At 45.2% G+C, this 22263-nt stretch overlaps 1 protein-coding gene across 7 annotated transcripts in view; it reads left to right on the top strand.

Moving 5' to 3' along the window:
- Window positions 1-22263, top strand: part of mef2cb (myocyte enhancer factor 2cb) — a 106263-nt gene that overhangs the window by 65802 nt on the left and 18198 nt on the right. For 2 of the 7 annotated variants that reach the window (XM_023978486.2, XM_023978487.2), the window contains exons 4-6: window positions 15753-15896; window positions 19363-19540; window positions 20377-20424. In XM_023978486.2, coding sequence (XP_023834254.1) covers window positions 15753-15896; window positions 19363-19540; window positions 20377-20424 — 370 coding nt within the window. Of the gene's footprint in view, window positions 1-15752; window positions 15897-16025; window positions 16164-19362; window positions 19541-20376; window positions 20425-22263 lie in introns of all 7 variants that reach the window. The other 5 variants (XM_070437108.1, XM_023978490.2, XM_023978489.2 and 2 more) reach the window with 5 other exon arrangements.

Below are 22263 nucleotides of genomic sequence, written 5' to 3'. Positions count from 1 at the left end.
GTAAACATTTTTGTGAAGTTTCCTGAACACTCAAAAGCAATAAAATAACACATAGTATATAATGCATGCTCCATTGTTGATGCTGCGTACAGGCCAGACCATAGACGTCCAATTTCAAGTGGTAAACTAAAACCTATACCCTGTTTAGAGTAGCTTATCAAAGTATAAGTAGCATTAACGATTAAAACACAGACTGTATACATTAGCATAGAATGCATTTAAGGAGGCAAGTATATGATGTTGATAGCCTTAGATGTGCTCTGCCTACCACTTCAAAACTGCTCTTACTTTGCAAATGCAACCCTACCAGATGCATTAGATTGTGGTGGTCACATGCATTGGTCATATGCATTACAATGTATTAATTACAGTGAAATTGTGTATTTCAAAATAGTGGAATCTATTGTAATGACATTTATAATATAGTATTTATATATAGCACAGGAGGTTGGTGGCACCTTAATTGGGGAGGACAGGCTCGTGGTAAAGACTGGAGCAGAATCAGTGGAATGGTATCAAATACATCAAACACATGGTTTCCATGGTTTCCAGGTCTTTGATGCCATTCCATTTGCTCCTTTCCGGCCATTATTATGAGCCGTCCTCCCCTCAGCAGCCTCCACTGATGTATACTCTATGTAGTATCCCCAAAGTCTCTTTGTATCCCTGTGAAATACCCTGGAGAATTCCCCTGCCATGCAGCTGCATAGAAAACACACCCCACTACACAGAGAAAGATAACAAGCTTTCTCTCAGTGTTATTTCATTTACATTGACTCATTTAGCAGACGATCTTATCCATAGCATAGCCTACATAGCCAATCAGCCAGTCCCGCAGAGACAATGAAGAGAGCCGTCACATGTTTCAACAAGCGCCTGTGAACAGACCTGCAGGGCCTTTGCAGCTCTCCATTAGCCGAGTGGAGGAAGGCTAATGCGGAGTGGGGAAAGGCTAATGCGTAAACAGCCGTGCTTGAGGAGCGCGTTAAAGAGCGTAGCGGGGAGCGCTGCGGTGCTGGCTTCTGTGATCCTGGGGCAGACGCGGTTCCGACTCGCAGTGGGAGAAATCGATTGGAAGAGGCCTTAGCCGTGGCGTGCTAACGGGATTGGCCACATCGCAGCCACAAGCACGTTTACCGTGGGAGCTGGAGAGAAGGAGGGAGGAGTGAGGAGAGGGGGTTGGATCTCTCCTGCCGAGCCTCGTGTATCGCTGCTAGGTTACGTCACAGGTGGGGGATGCGGGTGTGAGAGGGGGACAAAGCAGACTTCCTGTTGTGATGGCAATATGGGTAGGAGGTCCAGGACAGGAGGACAGGGAGGGCCATTGGGAGCTGGAGGCGGTAGGCCAAAGACCAGAGAGCAAGGAATAGACTACCAAGTGACATAGTTGATATATGTGAACAGTAGCAAGGGAAGACTATACTGTATCGCTATAACTCCTTAGATATGAACATATACATGCACACACAAACACACACAAACACACACACACACACAAACGYAGCATCTCAGTGTTTTGCGATTGGCTGCTGTGCCTGGAGGTGTAGTAGGAGGAGAGGCAGAGGTAAGGGTGTTCAGCACAGCGTGTGGGCGGCTGGCAGAGAGGCCTGCTACATTAGCAATAAAGCTCTATGTAATTATTGTGTCTTTGGTTGATAATTAGCGTTGTTGAGAGAGTGGCACTGAGAGGGTTGCACAGCCTCTCCAGCTACAGTATGTTTAAAAGGGACTCCAGGGCCCTATCTCTCACTCTCTGTTTTTTTCTACTTTCTATTCTTCATTCATCTGGCCGTAACTTTACTCTTTGTTCAGTAGCTGCTATCGAGCTAATCAGGGCCGTGCACAGACCTTTTGGGGTGCATGTGCCTAAACCAAAAAAAGGGCACCACCCCCCCAAAACAAAATTCCCACAATCACGGTCACAGACTCATTGAGCAATTATTACAAGAAGAGGGGAAAGCAGCACAATCTGTTCAGTAAAGTATTTTGCAAAATTACTTTGAACTGGAATAAATGCTGGACATATGAACAATGACCAACACAATTCCAGTCAAAATAAAAGATTGTAAGAAATACTGTACAGATGTAAGATATTAATTTGATCACCCTGTTGCAGGAGAACATGTAGTGTATTTTGAGGTTTAAAGAAGCTTCTGAAGTTGGTAATTTCCACTTAGAAATTTCAGACTTGATTTTCCCTTTACGAAAAATGTATTAACCCCTACGAAAATGTCCATGAATTATAATCCATATAAGAATTAACATTTCCTTTTGTAGCAGGATATTTTTCCTGCTGTAGCAAACAGGCTCAAATTACGATCCTACAACTGTAGCCTACCATTACTATAAAAAATGTAAAATGCTGGACCTCGTCTGCCATTTCACCAGCCATTATGATTCAGACAATTAAATGTATAGAAGCCACAATCTATCTGCAATATTAAAGCTCATCTACCCTCTATAAAAAAAAATATATATAATAAATTATAATAATACCCAACTTATACCAGTGGGAATTTATCGCCCTCCCTCTGCCTCAACATGTGCCCTTAGCCAATTGTCTGACTTGCTATCTAACTATGCTAAATCTGAACTATTACTTTTGGGTGATCTTAATCTGGATTGGTTGATCCCAGCTTCTGATAGGCTGAAAGATATCTGCATTGAGCTAAATCTAGCTCAGTTGATAACTGAACCAACCCGGCCCAACTTTGAACACCCTGAAAATTCTACAATATTAGATATATTTTGACAAATACTCCTGTAAGTAAACAGCCAATGGAATTTTTGCTCATGAGTTCAGTGACCATTGTCCCAATTGCCTGCATAAGAGATGCAAAGCTACCGAAATCTCACCCTCGCATTATTACAAAAAGAAAGTATAGGAATTTCAATGAGATACAATTCTAGTCTGATCTGGGATTGTGTGAAAGGGGGTTGTGTCAGATATCACTGACTTGGATCAGGCCCTAAATTGTTTAACTTTTTTGCTCAACTCTATTGCAGAGAAGCAAACTAGGGGTAAAGGATAGAGCTAATCCCTGGTTCACGCAAGAACTATCCGATTATCTTCAGAGAGAAATGTAGCTTGGGCTAAGGCTGACAGATTCTACGTCTGACTGGTAGTCCTTCAGGTGCTTGAGAAATAGATGTCTATCCCTGGTTAGAAAAGCAAAATTGCTATACTTCTTGAACTGTGTATCTGAGAATGGTGGGAATCCAGATGACTACTGGAAGAGAGTCAAATCTCTTCAAACAAAACTCCAACCCCTCATTAACCCAGCAGGTTATGACAGCCTCTGGTTCCATAACAGATAAGATGGACATCTGTGGTGCTTTTAATAACCAATTTGCCTCAGCGGGCCACCTATTTGATCAAATTGCTTGTGAAAACTCTGATTCCAGCAGAGGGAGTTTACTCGCCCGAAGTCAGGTTGCGGAGAATGATACGTTCCCCGGTACACATTCCTAACTTTAATTTAAGTCATTTGATGTCTATGATGCACAAGTGCCTTACTGAAGATCGAGGTAAAGGCTGACTCACTTGATCCCTTGATCCCACAAAGGCGGAGATTATTTACAACCTCCCCCCAAAATTGGGGGGAAATTATACCACCACCGAAAAGGGCAATTTTGAGACTGGAAGGGCAAAGGGACATGTGCTCTACTCAAGTATCTCTATCTGTCCATGTGCCTGATGCTAATCCACGAGGGAGAAGATTGAAATAGACAGAAGAGGGAGAGAGAAGAGGACAGAAAGAGAAGAGGGAGATAGAGAAGGGGGTTGTGAATGGCTAGATGACTCACTTAGGGGAAACTGTCTCAGCTGAGGATGACACTACCACAAATATATTTACAACCAAAGAGACCAAGATACCAATGTTGTTCTCAGCAACATTCTGTGTTTTTAACCATTTTGACACCATCAATTGGAGGGAGAGAAAAACGCTTCCAAATTGTAATATCATGAACAAGCATTGTGGAAAATTGAATCAAGATGGCCACCAAAGTCTAACCAAAGGAAACCAGCTCCTTGCCAATTACTGTGATTGGAGCACAGCAGTCAGGGCAACAAGAGATTAATGATCCAATCCAATGGAACATGGATGTTCAATTGGAACATGATAGGCCCATCTGTTTCTGAGTATTTTCTAGTTGCCTCCATTGAAGGATTTAGGTGGACTCTAGTATTTTTAAACTCTCTTTAGATTCTCATTTAAATAGTCCTACATGACTGCATCAGATGCTAGACAAAAGTTGGGAAGGTCCACATAATTAAAGTGAAAGACATTAATATTAAATTTTTTGAATTAATTAATTTAATCAATGTTAAAAAAAAACATGCGTAGTGTACACACAGCTAGGCTATCTGGTTGTGTTGTTGTCCGAACAGCCCTCTGAGTCTCCTCTTGGCAGGTCTATAGTGCAGTTTGCCGCTGGCTCCAGATGAAAAGCTCCAACACACAGATAGATTTCCTATACTCTCCAGCTGCCAGGGCGGTTTCCTGGACATGTGAGCAGCATTAGTGGAGAAATGGGAAGCCGTGTTGGGAAATGACAGGAGAATGGATCTATCCTTTCCTTTTTATACCTCCTCACCAAGACTCTTCTCTGAGTTCTCATTGGAGATTTATGACATGGATATGGGGATTCTTAATTGCCAGTGCACATGAAAGACCTTTCACTTCTAGTGGGTAACAGAGCCAAGCCAAATGTGGCTGGCGCTCAGTGCAATCGAACAGCCCCAGTCCAACGACACACTCTCTGTGCAGCCTGTGCCAAATCCCCATCCCACAACGTGTTTGTTTTTCCTCTGTGAAACAAAGAGCACACGTTTCAGATGGCGCTGGAGGGTATACCAGCCTAGAGGGGAGGGTGGGGGTTGGCTTGATAGGGGATGGTAGGAGGTGTGGCCGTGATGATGTTCATAACCTCAGCCTAGTTTAGTGCCCCACGCTCCGAAGCAGTGGCCACGGACTCACATGGGGCGCCACATAGGCACGTGGCACAGCCCCCAGCCAGGAGAGGAGGAGGGCAAGTGGCCAATCCCATTCCACCCCAGATTAACCTAATCTGAGAGTTCACTTCACCCTTTAATCTTAAAGAGCAGCAGCGGGGGCCTGCCTGACCACCCTCCCTCCCTCTCCCCTCTCCTTTATCTCTCTCTCACTCTCTCTCTCCTCACCTAGCGGGAACTTCTGAATGAGAGGGGGAGCAGAGGGATGGTGAGAGGAGGGAGGGAGGCAGGCTGGTAATTATTTCCAAAGGTCATTCTGTTAATGACTACCTGCTTGGCTAATGAGATTCAGTAAAGCTCACTCACGATGTTTCGCCGGCGTATGTTTCGCCCGTGTGCCGAGACGTGTGAGGAGAAGCACAGGTGTGACTGCAGCCCAGCGTCAGTCCGTCGGAGGGAGGGAGGAGAGAAGAGAGCAGGAGAGAATGGAGGCGGGAGGGCATGAGCGTGAGAGAGAAAAAGAGAAATGTACCAACATCCACACACATTTATTATATGCCTCGCACAACATTTCATTTGGCAAAGAAACGTGATTTTTTTCCCCCACATTTATAAATACCAGGGAGACTAATTATCTGCGTTCAGTCTAATTTGCCTCCAAACTTTTCCTTACGACTTAATTAAAGCATTTTTTTCTCCATCGTGTTCTTGCACGTCAACAGACTCCGAGCATGTGATATCCCTTTCAAAGTGCCTGTATGCTCTTGCCTTATTTCTTGTGAAAATATTTGCGAGCATGTGTGCTATTCTATGTACTTATTTGGATTCTAAACAGCAGAGAGAACATTAGCCTTAAGGAGTTTTCTCTGTGGATTGCTGCTCAATGACTGCTTCTTCTGCCTAACAAAGAGCCCTGCTGTCAACTCCTCCGGTTGCTGTAAACTCCTCCAGTTTAAATGCCCGCACTAATTTACCTCCCCCATTTCTACACATATCAACGTCCAGGAGAAATAAGGAAGTTATGATACGCTGCCTTACAGCTGTCCAGGTTGATGTTGGGCTTGTGTTTGAGGTGCTGTGACAGACAGACAGAACAAGCAGACAGACAGACAGACAGACAGACAGACAGACAGACAGACAGACAGAGAGACAGACAGACAGACAGAGAGACAGACAGACAGACAGACAGACAGACAGACAGACAGGACAGACAGACAGACAGACAGAGGGTGTGTCAGCAAGAGGCTGTGGATAGATCAGCCACGCTGCTTGTTTTTCAACCTGAGTTGAGGATTAAAGGGCGGAAGCTGCTTAGACTGCCTAAGTCAATGAACCTTCTGACATTGGCAACCTAGCGGCATAGGGATAGGTCAAAACAAAGACCGGGATGCCATTTCATCTTTATCTGCCACATATTACATGCTTGTGAAACATCTTCCCAGGGTTTCACGTCATGAATTCCACCAACTGAGGCATTTCTTTGTACTCTTCCAGTCAGCCCTCCCTAAACCCCCTGTCCCAAGAGCATTTGCGTATGTTTTTTTCTCTCTTTTTTCCCCCCACTCCAGTCTGTGTTTTCCTCGCACTTCCCTGCGATTATAAACAGCTGCGGAGTTCAAGCAGTACCACGTTAAAATGTGTATGTTTCAGATGTCCAAACTGGGAGGCCCCACTCCTCTCCCTTCTCCCTCCCTCTCTATTTTTGTCATTCTTTTTCCCAATAAATGCCTCAAAAACCGGTAGTGGTCTAAAAATAGATTGTGGCGGAGCTAAATATAGTGCTTGGTTGGCGGGGCTGGCTATGAGAGTGGAGAAGAATAGGCATGGAATAGCTGTGTGTGTGTGCGCGCAAAGCGCCAGGTTGTTCATTCAGTCTCCCTCTCTCACAGGGACGACCGTGAACACTTGCCTCCAGAGACCACATGCACATGACCCGGGTGGTCAGAGACCCAGTGGTGCCAATAGACATTTGATCCTCGGGATAAAGGATTTCATTCACAGCTTTTTTTCTTTCTCTCTTAGACTCCCTGTCTTTTTCTTCTCCTCTCAGAGAAATGAAAGGCACAGCTTTCTTGAAGTTCATAATGCTTTATGAGCAGCCTTGTTTCAACCCGTACAGACAGAAAATAACACACACACTCCTATGCATCAGACATTTTAGTCATTTAGCAGACACTCTCATCCAGAGCAAGTAAGTGCCGTGTTCAAGGGCACATTGGCAGGTGTTTCACCTAGTCAGCTCAAAGGATTTGAACTAGCAGCCTTTCAGTTACTGGCCCAACACTATAACCGCTAGGCTACCTGCCGCATTATGTCACACGTAGACAAATCTCTATGATTTGTTCATCAGGTTTCAAGTAGTCAAATGTTCAAGGGGTAGTTAAAGTCATGATGGGAGTAAGGCTTCATGACATTTGTCACAAGGGTTGAGAAGGGAACTAACGGCAGCTTCACCTCCATTGGGGCTTGAAAATGTCAAGTCGTTTTCACACAAGTTAATTGGCAGGTAATCACCCCTAGCAGGAGTTACAAATCTGAGAGATGTCACCCACCCCCACGGCCAAGGCAACCTGCTGGTGGAACCATAATGAGGCCTGCATGCTAAAGATAAGCTGAAACCTCTCCTCGCCATGAGTTCACGGCAGCGCACGGTATTGTACAGAGCCATGATCGCGTGGAGCTCCCTTCAATTGCTCAAGCAAACTGCAAAATTACCTTTAAAAAAAAAAGATTAAACAACGTCTTATGGAATGGCAGGGACTGTGAGGGGACAGACACAAGACAACAATAAAAGTCTAGCTTGCTTTTAGATTCCTCTTTTGGGAGAAGCACAAGACAAAATGGCAGTGTGCGCATGCTGATTACAGTCCTTAGCTCAGCATTTTGTTCCACATCAGACAGACAGACAGACAGCCAGTCCAGAAAAGCAGAACTCCTGACTAGGAACTACAACTAGCGTTTTGATCATCACAAACATTCTGAGGTCCATACAAGCGGAAGTCTGAGGTACTCACAACAACAAAAGGCCTTTTAAAATAGACCTTTTGAAATGTGCCAATATTTTGTCCCTGTGGTATGGAGTAGTAGTGCAGTGGCAGGCCACTTCTGAGGCCACGCTGCCAAGCGCATGCTTTTTCACTACACAGCCCAAAAACACTTCACGCCAGTCATTAAGATGAAATGATGCCTTATTCTTTGAATCTATTTGTGGAAAACTTTGAATATTGAATATCTATTTTTATAGCTGGTGTTTCCTGCCATGCCCCTCCCATGGTGGCTGTGGACAGGGAGGGAGGGAGGCAGGGAGTGAGTGTGGAAACTCAAGGTCACAGCGTAGAGGTCAAACGGCTGGTCATTGTTACTCAGGGCCCCCACCAGGCCTCCGGGCCTCTTTCCTGTTGTGGCACCAAGCGATAAGCGACACAGAGACAAAAGACGATAACTGAAGATTGGTGGGCCACAGAGGGGACGGAGGGGGGGGGGGGGAGGGTCAAGACGACAGGGAGTAGACTCACTCATTTCAGCCAGAACCAATCACTCATGACCAGCCCTTATGTAGCTAGGGGGGGCTACAGTAAGTCCAGTCATTCTCCTACTGGTCAAATACATGTTCTTGGTGTCCCCTGCATAGTTTTTTTTAAACACTGGGGGCTAGGAGGGGAGGACAGTAGAGATTGGGGTATAAGTGTCCTCTTTATCCATCTTCACTGTGCTGGCATTGTGCCTTTATAGTGGCTGGCTCATTATGAGTGATTCAATGTGAATGGTCACACTGTCCTCCTGACTGAAGATGCTGCTTCTGCTAACAGTCTGATACAGTCTGACATTGACATGATTTGGGCCATGAGTGCTCCTTCTTTATGGACAGCACAGTCCTCTTGTATAGTGGCTGAGACTTGTCTCTGAAACACTCCTGTTTCTCTTTGGACTCCATGACCACTCCACCAAAAGCACCACATCCATGTCCCCTTCCCAGTTTGAATGGGATGAAAATGAATTCGCAGAGGACACACACATGAAAACACACTCTGTCCATTTCGTATTCTGCTTTTCGTTTAACTCATCCTCCAGTATGGTGATCCCAGACAGCTGTAATTGCACACTTTGGAGAGCGATATTACCAAACGGATTCTAACTGCCAGCCTTTGATTCCTGATTATAGTGTTCCAGAATACCAGGACCAGGGGGCTTCAAAGCAGCCAAATCACTGAGGAGTCATTGATGCATTTATTCATTTTTTAAACGTCGCCTCAACCCCATTGCAGTGGGATTCACAAATTATAACCAAAAAGGATTCTGAATTCGGGGTCCAATAGATTGCCACACATGCACACGCAGATGCACAGACACACACACACACACCTGTCTCTTATACACATCTAGATGTGTATAAGAGACAGCACACACACACACACACACACACACACACACACCACCTATCTCTAGGCATATCCCCTCTCTCTACATGGTACTGGCACTGTCTCTTATACACATCTAGATGTGTATAAGAGACAGGGCATGTTCAGACCACGCTTCATGAAACTGTGGCCTTCCTGTCTTTGGTCTGCCATCTGCTTCCAATAAGCTAAGCCAGGCTGATCTCTCTGATGTTCCCCCACTTGCACAAGTGGCTGAGAGAGAGAGAAATAGAGAGAGGGGGAGCTAGCAGTCCGAGCACTCTATTGCTGTATCCCACCGCTGGCTGCCACCAACAAGGCATCTGTGAATCTGCTTAGAGTGCAGTAACATGACGATGGGGCATGAATCCACAGTGGGCCCTTCTCATGGCCCCTGCTATCTTGTTAGCTGTGATGGGAAGGGACATTGTTTCTCCCCATAGCTCCTAGTCATTCACAATGGGCTGCTCTCACCAATCTGCTCGGGTGAAATTGAGCATGGTACTTTGTAATGGTGAGGGAGCTCTGCTCTCCGCCCTGTGGCCTCACCCCACACACTTTCGCACACATGGATGAGAGGTTGCCACACACTGGTATGGGGTGTGTGTGTGTGTGTGTGTGTGTGTGTGTGTGTGTGTGTGTGTGTGCGTGTGCGTGCGCACCATATTGGACCCAGACAATGACACTATCTAGGCTCAGTCAGAAATGTGACCAGTAAGAAGTTGTTTATCTCACATAACAATCCCTCATGATTTTCCCTTTCTTCCACACACACCGAAAAAGATGAACCATAAGTTACCTTGTTATTTGAAACCCTTTAATGTGCTTGTTTGTGCTTGTTCAGCAAGTGCTGAATTTGACCACACAAGTACAAGAAGTATTCAGACAGTCTGCGGTCCTGAGCACTCTGGGGCAGGTTTTTATCAAGGATCTCTGTACTGCTCCGTTCATCTTTCCCTCGATCCTGACTAGTCTCCCAGTCCCTGCAGCTGAAAAATATCCCCACAGCATGATGTTGCCACCACCATGCTTCACCGTAGGGATGGTGACAGGTTTCCTCGAGACCTGACGCTTAGCATTCAGGCCAAAAAGTTAAATCTTGGTTTCATCAGACCCCAAAAAATATTGTTTCTCATGGTCAGAGTCATCTCCACAGATGAGCTCTGGAGCTCTATCAAAGTGACCATCGTGTTCTTGGTCTCCTCCCTGACCAAGGCCCTTCTCCCCCGATTGCTCCGTTTGGCCGTGCGACACAATCCTGTCTCGGAGCTCTACGGACAATTCCTTTGACCTCATGGCTTGGATTTTACTCTGACATGCACTGTCAACTGTGGGACCTTATATAGACAGGTGTGTGGCTTTCCAAATCATGTCTAATCATTTGAATTTACCATGGTGGGCTCCAATCAAGTTGTAGAGACATCGCAAGGATGATCAAATGAAACAGGATGCACCTGAGCTCAATTTCGAGTCTCATAGTAAAGGGTCTAAATACTTATGTGAATAAGGTATTTCTGTATTTATTTGCAAAACATTTGATTTCTAAAAACCTGTTTGCACTTTGTCATTATGGGGTATTGTGTGTAGATTGATGAGGAAAATTATTTATTTAATCCATTTTAGAATCAGGCTAACACTTTCCCGAATGTACTGTATTTACAAGAAAGGTATCTTTCTTTCAGTTTTCACTGATCTTTACTTGATAAGGCCATAGTCATTGTCCATAATTTTGTATGCTCTGCTCTCACCCAAAATCTATGCAGTTAATGTTGTTGGTCTTGAGGACCTTGCGAAACATCAACCGCCCATCTGTCACCATTGGTCATAAACACAATATTGAATGTACGCCTTAGCCGTCATACCCCACTGCCAAGATTACCCAGGGATGAGGCCACTGGAATGATCACCAGTTGAACACTCCTAAAATACGAGCCAAAGCCCCCACCTGGGCAAGGGTTGTCTCCAACAAGCAAACGAGAGAGAGAGAGAGAGAGAAAGAGAGAAAGAGAGAAAGAGAGAGAGAGAGAGAGAGAGAAATGGTCAGGGTGGCAGAGTTCCCAACAGCGAACCCTGGTATGGCATGGGCTCTAGCGTCAGCTGTCCCTCACGCTGCATAAACTAGAAACCAAAATAACCTGTGGTATACCCCTTGAAATACCCACCCAAAATCACCCTGATTACAAAGTAGCACGTTCCAAGAAATATTATTATGCATGACATAAGTGTGCATTGCATTCATGGTTTTGTAATGCACCTTCAAAAAGCCTATATTCTCAGCTTAGGGTGTGAGGTGTGAGGTGGGGTGTGGAGTTGAAGGGTACAGATGAAGAGGGTATGGTATGTAGGACACAGTGTGTACACTCCTCCTTCTGCACACAGGCCCCCTGACAGGCCGAGCCAGGAGGGAACATCACGAGGAAGGAGTTTAATTAGGAGCAAGCCTCCAAAAAGGGAGAGACAGGGACAGAGACACACAGCCAAGTAGCCGAGCAGTCTTTCCTCTCTCGCGTTCTTGCTTTCTTTCTCCATCACTCTCTCTCTCTCTTTCAATCCCTCTTTTCCTCCTGTCTTGCTTCCTCTTTTTCTCATCTCTCTCTCTCTCACTTCAAAGTGTGTCCAGGGTAGCCTATTTTCCGCTTTGTTATCATCAATATAGCTTTGGACTGTGGATCACGGAGCTTTTATCTCCAACTGCTATTAAGATGTCAGCATCTTGATCTTCGTACCGAGGTATTTTTTCCCTCACAATTATTATTTTTAGATAGACAGACTGGAAACATTTGATGTAAGTGAAAATATGTGGGAATAAAACAGCGTAAATTTGAGCATTTGACGTGAGTGAGGTGTTTTATCACTATGTTTGCATTATCTACATATCCCCTGAACAGTTCTTTATTTTCCTGCCATTTCTTGACATGGTGTATTTATCTTTCTTTCTATATCGACTATGACTACATTAGCGGGAAAATGTATATTTTTACTTTTATTTATCGTTTTGAAACACTGGCCACTGATTTCCTCGCTTTTGAAATGATGTCAGGGAGTAGAGAGAGAGAGAGACGCGAGCGAAGAGCGAGAGAGGCGAGAGAGAGAGAGAGAGAGAGAGAGAGAGAGAGAGAGAGAGAGCAGAGAGAGAGAGAGAGAGAGAGACGAGAGAGAGAGAGAGAGAGAGAGAGAGAGAGAGAGAGAGAGAGAGAAGGCCTTCTATGGCCATGTCATGGCTGCATTGCCTCTGATTGGTGGATGGCAGCACTTGGCAACAGGTGTTGTCCCTGACAGGTGGGCATGTCTGGGATGAGTGGCATAGCGACCTTGCATGGCACCCTTAAACTGCTGAGCCCCGGTGGAAAGCTAAGCCAGGGCCACATGCCTCAAAGTCATATAACACTCCCACTCCATCCCACTACCTCATCAACACCCCCAGACAGGCCCACTGCCCCCTATCAGTCACCCATATGGGTCTCAAGGTTGTAGTACAGTTTGATACTGTACTACACAAATACACTAAAGACCAGAGCAGAGTATCCAAATATTTAAAAAAGAGAGAATGAGAGAGAATAGCGAGAGAGAGAGAGAGAGAGAGAGAGAGAGAGAGAGAGAGAGAGAGAGAGAGAGAGAGAGAGAGAGAGAGAGAGAGAGAGAGAGAGAGAGAGAGAGAGAGAGAGAGAGAGAGAGAGAGAGAGAGAGAGAGAACAGAGAGAGAGAGAGACGAGAGACAGAGAAAAGAGAGAGAGAGAGAGAGAGAGAGAGAGAGAGAGAGAGAGAGAGAGAGAGAGAGAGAGAGAGAGAGAGACACAGAGAGAGAGACAGAGAGAGAGGGACAGAGAGGCTAGTGAATCTTGACACGCTACCTCACCACGAGACGCCTCCGGCATCAAACAGCGTTCTCACAAACGAAGCCCTCAGTTCACTAAAACCACACTTTAAAAATAGCTTTATTCTCCTGACATCAGAGATGACTGGAGTGTTATTTGTTTTATAAACAGGCGGCTCACTCTTAGTCACTTCTATCAATTTACAGTAGTGCGCTTCTCTGCTTGCGACGACAAGCAGAGTGTCACACAAATGAGGAGAATAAAATGGTGAGATTAATTTATTTTAGCATCTCTCTCTCTCCCATTATCTCACTCTCTCTATTTGTCTCTAGCATTGAGACACACACACACATATGATCACCATCAAATCTAAGCTGCATTAAAGATAATGTAATTACAGTGGTGGGTGTGATAGGGAGGCCCAGATGAAAGCAGCGTGAAGCGCCGTCGTCTGTGCAGACAGGAGCGGGTCTGTGATACTCCTCCTGTAGACTAATCTCCTTTTATTATAGCCGGCCTCTGTGGAGGAGAGAGAGAGGGGAAGGGAGGGAGGGAGGGAGGGAGGGAGGGGAGGTGGGTCTTTGATGGAAGCTCTAACTATCAGTTGCTACACCTTTCATTTCACTACTTCACTCACTGTAAATCTAATCTACACAATATGGGACACATCTCTGCACTCAACACTGCAGTGTGTGTATGTACACACACACATCAACAAACACACCAGCACATGCAGATCGCTCAAGAGTAGGGTTGCAAAGGGAGGGTATTTTACTTGAAACTTTAGAAGTTTACCAGTAAACTACCCGCATTTTGGTATCGTTCAAGGATTTAATGTAATCTATTACAAGACATCTAGTGGCCCGTTTGGGTACTTCAGATTATCACAGGCGTCTGTAATTATCTCTGGCCCTCTGTGTGGCCTCATCGCATGTAAAATATATGAAATAGTTGAATAAGATGGTTTTAAAATTAAATATAGAATGACAAAGCTGTTAAACATTATCCGAAATATAAACCATCAATTTAGTGAATACCATTGGTGTTTCAGCATGACATTTCCTTTATAGATTTTTTTTTACATACTGTATTTATTTTACTCTATCAATATGTATTTGTTGTCAATATTTTGGCATCAAACTGGTGGCAGTTGTGAAGAAAGTCAATAGTTGGAAGAGTTGCAGAGTTAATTGAAAATAATGCCATTGCTGATTACATGCTTTGTTCATTAATTAGGCTATTTTCTTGAACCATATGGTCTATCTACTAGAAACTCATGGACAATATGGACACAGATATAATAAATTAATGCTATACTGTATATGAATACATTATGTGTGTTTTTCTCCCAGAGGACACTCGTTTAAAAAAAAAAAAGTTTTAACCCTATCCCAAACTTTAACCCTTACCTTAACCAATCGGAATGAGTGCCTAAATGTAATGTTTTAACCCTATCCAAAACCTGGATCAGAACGTTGCGTGTTCCATCGCAGTGGTGGACACTATTTTATAGCTTTTTAGTTTTAACCCTATCCTAAACCTTAACTCTTACCTTATCCATTCAGAATGAGTGCCTAAACTTGATGTTTTAACCCTATCCAAAACCTTAACCCTTAACTTTCAAAATGTGATGTTTGGAGCAACTTTGACATTTGTTGTTTGGAGAAACGTGGAGAAACGTCGTCTAAATCTGCAGTGAGACTGTGAGAGCTTGTTGCTTACATACCTACACACACAAGTTAAAACACGTGCTGTAGATACACAAGAACAACACTTGCAGAGAAACGATGTTAGATATAATTGTATCACTACCACTTTAGTGAGATACTGTATATCTTGGTCTAACGAGGGATAGAAAGACAGCTCTTCTCTTCCCTTTCCTCCTTCGGTGGCAATGAGAGAAAGGGGGGGGGGGGCGTGCTGTGGCCACAGAAACAGGATCAGGTGGCCATCAGGTGGCCAAGAGAGAGATTGCTGCCTGCATACACAGTCTGTCAAACACACACTCTTACACTACCACACACCTGCCACACACAAACCCAACGCACACATACATCTGTAGCCATAACGGTCCCGTCCCGGCCTCCTCAGCTGCCAATGTCAGAAATATGTTTTATTTCCATGTTCATCACTGACCGTGTCTCTGTGTTATTACAATGTTGATTGTCCCCATGGCGCCTCATTTGAGAGAGGAGTATGGATTTTATGTATTGTTAGTGAATGTTATTAAATCATTTATGTTCTTCTGAGTGTTTAGCTACATGTTAACTTGTTGACAAGGACACCGCTCTGTCCCCACCCCACTCCATCCCATCTCACATTGATGGACATGGGAATAGATCCTGTCAAAGCACTTTATGCCATACCAAGGACCACATCCCATTTAGCCCGTTAGTACCCACTTTAACCTCTATGACACACACACACACTTTTTTTATACATCTCATTCATTCCTTTGGTCAGTTGAGTCCATTCTCAGGATCCATTCTAACAAGGGACTAATCCACATGTCCTCTCCCCTGCTCTACTCTGGGTCCTGTTCCCCTGCCCTTCAACTGTGTTGTGCGACTGCTCTGTTTGCAGACGTTGAGAAAGAAGGGTCTAAACGGCTGTGACAGCCCTGACCCCGACGCAGACGACTCGGTCGGCCACAGCCCCGAGTCTGAGGACAAGTACAGGAAAATAAATGAAGACATTGATCTGATGATCAGCAGACAGAGACTGTGTGTAAGTACCGCCCGACACTCCCTGAGCTTTCTTCTCACCCCCCTCTCTCTCTTTCTTTTCTTTCTTTCTCCCTTTTTCCATCCGTGCGTCTGCTGTCCATCTGATGGGGTTTTTGGTGGGACCCGGCAGGCATTAAGCAAGAAGGAGAACAAAGGTGGCGAGAGCCCGGAGCTCGAGTCTACTCTCACCCTCACCCCGCGCACTGAGGAGAAATATAAACAGATAAACGAGGAGTTTGATCATATGATCAAAACTTATAAGATACCTGTAAGTACTGGACTTACACAGCATGCAGTCTCAGCTGGCTAAATGATGGACACTGAGTAACAAGCATCCAAATTAACCCCCTATTTGCCCAGCATTGTGTGACACAGCACTGCACGTCTGGAGAGAAAAAAAACACAAGATAAGACTTCCTCATACTTTGAAGCCCCTACACATACGTGTATTCATAGCAGCTAACTCACCTAAGCGTCATTACCTTAGTGGTTTAGTTCAAGTATAGTGCGCGCTTCGCCTCTCACACTCTTAAACCTCTGGCTCCATTTGTGACATCACACCTTTAACCCTTTACCCATGATCCCTTGCCTGGCTCTCAAGGGCGGTGTGGTTTGCATGCAGTTCCTCTTCTCCTGCGCCCACGCTATACACTGCTCAGTCACCCGAAACAACAGAGGGACAGATGCTAAAGCTCGAAAACAACAGGCACATAGGCACATGCACACGTGCGAGTGCACACACACAAACACATATGCAAATTCACACCCTACTGTAGCCCTCATTACATAAATTTGAATAAAACATGAAATGAAGGCCCTCCCTCACTGTAACAAACCCCACCCACAAGTCTAGTTGATTCAACTCATTATTATTAAGTAACAGGATCCAGACTTTTTTTGTTTACTCAACTTTTGGTCAAAGTGTTCCCAGAACAACAACAAAAATTGTTGGCCCAAACCTGGCTCCAACTTGAGAAAACTTTGGCAGAAATTCTGTCAACTTAAAGTGACGTGTTGGCTCAAATTGTCTCATACATTCCTTCAACTACAAATTATTATTTGGGCATCTTACCTCAAAACATGGCTGTGAAACTAGTTACACAAACAGTGCTTTTAACATACACTATTTGACACACGTGGACATACATAATTGCATTGTGCATGTTCGTTTGTACAGTAATTATTGTTCACGTCGCACCTGGGATTTGAACACACAACTACTTCTTCGTGGCATTTCGATCTTCCTGCCACGCCACCATGTTTGTGTCAATTATCAGTTAATTATCAGTTATTCTCTCATCATTGCTTTGTTTGACTTATTTAAGCAATATTTGTTTTTTCTAGATAGTTGTCAAATTTTTGTATGGCATATTATTCTGTTTTAATGTTACTCCTTAAACAGTATGATAAATAACATAGTTTTCCTTGAGTGTACTTTTAACAGAGCTGAGATTTACTTTGAAGAGCAAAGTGTGTAGGAATACAGGTGTAATCCGTTATTGACACAGACATGGAGACGTAGCAGGAATATAGGAATGCTGTGAACCAAGAGGTTGTGAGTTCAAATCCCAGGTGAGGACATGAGTGCAGCACTGTAAAATCACATCTAATCAGTAGCAATATATTACCTCGCTGTCATTCAATGATCACTTAGTTGTGACTGTAGAGATGGACCAGTGTCGACCATAACTTCAACTGCACAGAGTAATCAAAGGTCTTAGCAGTTAGTCAGTCCCAAACAACCACAAAATGAATGCCACTCTCAATGGAAGCCAAGTGTGCTCCGCTCTCCATACAAACGCCCATATTGGAATGGTTAGCATTATAGCCATGGAGAAAGAGATGATTCCACAGTAGATCATCGAAAGGGAACAGTAACCTCTGGCAGAGTACAGTAGAGGGGGTGGAGAGGGTGTTGTGGTTAGAGGCCGGGGTCGGAGTGAGGTTGGGTTAGGGTTTGGGTGGGGGGGGGGGGGGGGGCAGTGGCAGTAAGGGTGTCTGCACACAACAAGTGGCAGTTCAGCGTGTGGTCATGACGTCTGCCTAGCACAGGGCCTCTGGGTCGCAGGGGAGGATGAGTGAAAACAGGAAGGATGGCACCACTGAAATGACAGCTTGCAGAGGGGGCCCACCCCCCCCCACACACACACACACACACACAAACACTGGCCCCCAAGCTTATTCATCAAGAAAGCAAAAGTGGTTGAGGAATGGAAAAAACGTATTTAAACGTGAAATAGAATAGGAGGTGCTCCCTTTTGAGCAATTTTAGAAATCAACCAGACACCCAAGACTGCTGGCTAACCCGCGTCTGCAAAGGGCTTCAGCAAAAGCCCCCAAAACGGGTGAGAGAGAGGGAGAGACAGCAATGAAGACGAGGTGAAAGTCAAGGGTTTTGGAGCCCAAAAAGTATACTTGTGTGGCTTAAAGGGAAAAGTTAGAGGGGAGAGAAAATGTAAAAAGAAGACGAGGTAGAGCTCATATCCGATTTCCTCTGGCTGATGTTCTCACTGATGAGCCCTTTCATTGCTCTGGGACACATGGCTACAATTAGGGCTATATTTTCTACTTCTTTAAGCTAACATCCAGGAGCGACCACTTCCAGGGCACTCCCAAGGTTAAGCCCTATGGTGGAGTGACGATAAACATGACAAATCTGTCGCTAGGGGCCTAGGGGCCTAGGGGCCTAGCTACCAACCAACCAACCTCATCCACATGCTGCTAGTCTTACCTGCCACTTAAAAAACACTTGATCTCGACATGACAGAGACATACCTCTATTTTAGTAAAAACCTTAGAATGGTGTTTATATAATATACATTCACCAAAATCATACAGTATATAGATTCCCAACATCTTGCTCCACAAAATTGAGCTCATTCAGAACGAGTACATTTGTAGTAGACGATATCAGCTTCCATATCTGCTTCAAAAGGATCTGTGCATTGGAATGAGAAACAATGACCACACAGTGAAAAGTTGTTGTGTTTTCTGAGATTTACTGTTCTTTTCCCTGGAAGTCGGCTATGTTAGGATGTCACAATGTTAATCAAAGGGTGAAACAGGCACAGAGAGTCAACGATGGGGACATAGAGAGACAAGTATATTACCATTGTAGATGGTGGTTGACCCTTTAAAGATGCCACTGTGGGAAGAGACCGTCCACATTCAACAAACAATTTTTTTTCTCAGTCCTGGGTGACAAGTAAAAGTCCCTTTCAGTCACGATATTATCTGGTCGTTGACCTTTTTTGTATGACTGTGCTTTCTTTCTCGTTTATCGCTTTCTTTCTCTCGCTCACTGTTTCATTCTAGCTGTGATATTTCTTTAGCATTGGATTATTTTGTTTCTCTCTTCCACTGTAATGTTTAACAGTTATCTCTATGCCTGTGTATTCAATTGTTGTGTTCTTTTGTTTTGTCTCTCTATTGTGTTTAATCATGTGTTTCTTTTGTCTCTCTCTCAGCAGGGTGTGCCCCCCTCCAACTACGAGATGCCGGTGTCCATCCCCGTTAGCAACCAGAACAGTCTCATCTACAGCCACCCAGGAGGTTCCCTAGGCAACCACAACCTGCTGCCCCTGGCACAGCACATGCAGAGGACCAGCATGTCCCCCGGTGTCACACACAGACCTGCCAGTGCAGGTAACACACAAACAAACACAAACTCTTTCAAGAGAAGCCCTCCATAACCATTCAGGGTAACGCACACAGGAAATAAGGTCCGCTCTACTGACTGATATTTCATTTAAGGGAAGGTGACTCAATATTACATTCAAACCAAGTCAGCAGTCCTCTACATTTAGTGTGAGGCGCTGTCCTGGGGATGTCAGGCCCAATGTTTAGGTTTTAAGTTGCCGGTGACATAAGCACATGAGGCCTGTCGGTTTGTTATTGTTGTCTGAAGGCTCTATTTTGTCCCTCTGGGCAGTAGCCTGCTGCCCACACCCTCACCCTGTCATTAGGCCTGGATGCACCGCGCGCCGGCACAAAGTAAATATGAGTTTTGGCGCTGCCGCCACCACACTAACTGCACACGCTCACGCTCCTCCTACTCCTCCACCTCGCACGACTTAAAAATACAAAATGCGTCATTTTTTGGGGACGCTATCGTCCAGTATCCACTCGCAGCGTCCGTTTGACTAGAACTTATGGTTTGTTGGAAAGCAGTGGAATTTGGGTTTACACACACACACACACACACACACACACACACACACACACACACACACACACACACACACACACACACACACACACACACACACACACACACACACACACACACACACACACACACACACACACACACACATCAGCCCTGGCACAAAAGAAGAAGGGCTGATGGTTAAAGTAACTTAGACAGAGTGTCACTGAAAGGCGAGAGAGGAGGAGGGAGCTGATAGGATGTGGGTGTGAAGGAGGGAGGTCTCTCCTCTAATGTCTTCCTCTTTTCCTCTCATCCCTCTTTCATCTTTCAGGTGGCCTCATGGGTGCTGACCTCACCACTGGTGCGGTTACCAGTGCTGGTAAGGATGGCATCGTCCTTCTCACACACACAGATAAACACACACACACAGATAAACACACATACACAGGGCACCCACTCTCCCACCCAGGCCATTAAACTCATGACTAATACGAAACCTAAACTAAAATTGAGTTCCTGTCCTTGACGTGTTGATTTTAATGGTCTTGGAGTTCCTCGGGGAATGTTTGTCCAGTTCTGTGTCCGTGGTACATCCTGGTCTCGGCTCAGCAATTCTCTAACAAGTGGAAAAAGGGAAAGAAAATAATATTAGAGTGGGTAGGAAGACATTCAATCGCAAAAGGGAAGGTGCTGTGTATGTGAGTTTGAGGGATCTTAGGGATCAGAGGTGTTATGCCTTTGCTTTTATTTATCCTTCTGTCTTTTGCTCTCGCTTTCTGTGTGTCAAATCAAATCAAATTGTATTCGTCACATGCGCCGAATACAACAGGTGTAGACCTTACAGTGAAATACTGACTTACGAGCCCCTAACCGACAGTGCAGTTTCAAAAAATACGGATAAGAATAAGAGATAAAAGTAACAAGTAATTAAAGAGGAGCAGTAAAAAATAACAATATATACAGGGGGGTGCCGGTTAGTTGAGGTAGTAAGTACAGTACATGTAGGTAGAGTTAATTAAAGTGGCTATGCATAGATGACAACAGAGAGTGGCAGTGTTGTAGAGAGGGGGTGGCAATGTGAATAGTCTGGGTAGCCATTTGACTAGGTTTTCAGGAGTCTTATGGCTTGGGGGTAGAAGCTGTTTAGAAGCATCTTGGACCTAGACTTGGTGCTCCGGTACCGCCTGCCGTTTGGTAGCAGAGAGAACAATCTATGACTAGGGTGGCTGGAGTCTTTCACAATTTTCAGGGCCTTCCTCTGACACCGCCTGGTACAGAAGTCCTGGATGGCAGAAAGCTTGGCCCCAGTGATGTACTGGGGCGTTCGCACTACCCTCTGTAGTGCATTGCGGTCGGAGGCTGAGCAGTTGCCATACCAGGCAGTGATGCAACCGGTCAGGATGCTCTCGATGGTGCAGCTGTAGAAACTTTTGAGGATCTGAGAACCCATGCCAAATCTTTTCAGTCTCCTGAGGGGGAATAGGTTTTGTCGTGCCCGCTTCACGACTGTCATGGTGTGCTTGGACCATGTTAGTTTGTTGGTGATGTGGACACCAAGGAACTTGAAGCTCTCAACCTGCTCCACAGCAGCCCCGTCAATGAGAATTTGGGCGTGCTCGGTCCTCCTTTTCCTGTAGTCCACAATCTTCTCCTTTGTCTTGATCACGTTGAGGGAGCGGTTGTTGTCCTGGCACCACACGGCCAGGTCTCTGACCTCCTCCCTATAGGCTGTCTCGTTGTTGTTGTCGGTGATCAGGCTAGCACTGTTGTGTCATCGGCAAATTTAATGATGGTGTTGGAGTCGTGCCTGGCCGTGCAGTCATGAGTGAACAGGGAGTACAGGAGGGGGCTGAGCACGCACCCCTGAGGGGTCCCTGTGTTGAGGATCAGAGTGGCGGATGTGTTGTTACCTACCCTTACCACCTGGGGGCGGCCGTCAGGAAGTCCAGGATCCAGTTGCAGAGAGAGGTGTTTAGTCCCAGGGTCCTTAGCTTATTGATGAGCTTTGAGGGCACTATAATGTGTCATGTGTGTGTTTTGTGTGTGGTGTGGTGTGTGTGTGTGTGTGTGTGTGTGTGTGTGTTGTGTGTGTGTGTGTGTGGTGTGTGTGTGTGTGTGTGTTGTGTGTGTGGTGTGTGTGTGTGTGTGTGTGTGTGGTGTGTGTGATGTGTGTGGATGTGTGCGCGCTATGTCTATGAGCCGAGCATCATCACACTGA

This window comes from Salvelinus sp. IW2-2015, linkage group LG33 (assembly GCF_002910315.2).
Source record: "Salvelinus sp. IW2-2015 linkage group LG33, ASM291031v2, whole genome shotgun sequence".
Taxonomy (NCBI): domain Eukaryota; kingdom Metazoa; phylum Chordata; class Actinopteri; order Salmoniformes; family Salmonidae; genus Salvelinus; species Salvelinus sp. IW2-2015.
This window is presented reverse-complemented; position numbering and strand designations above follow the sequence as displayed.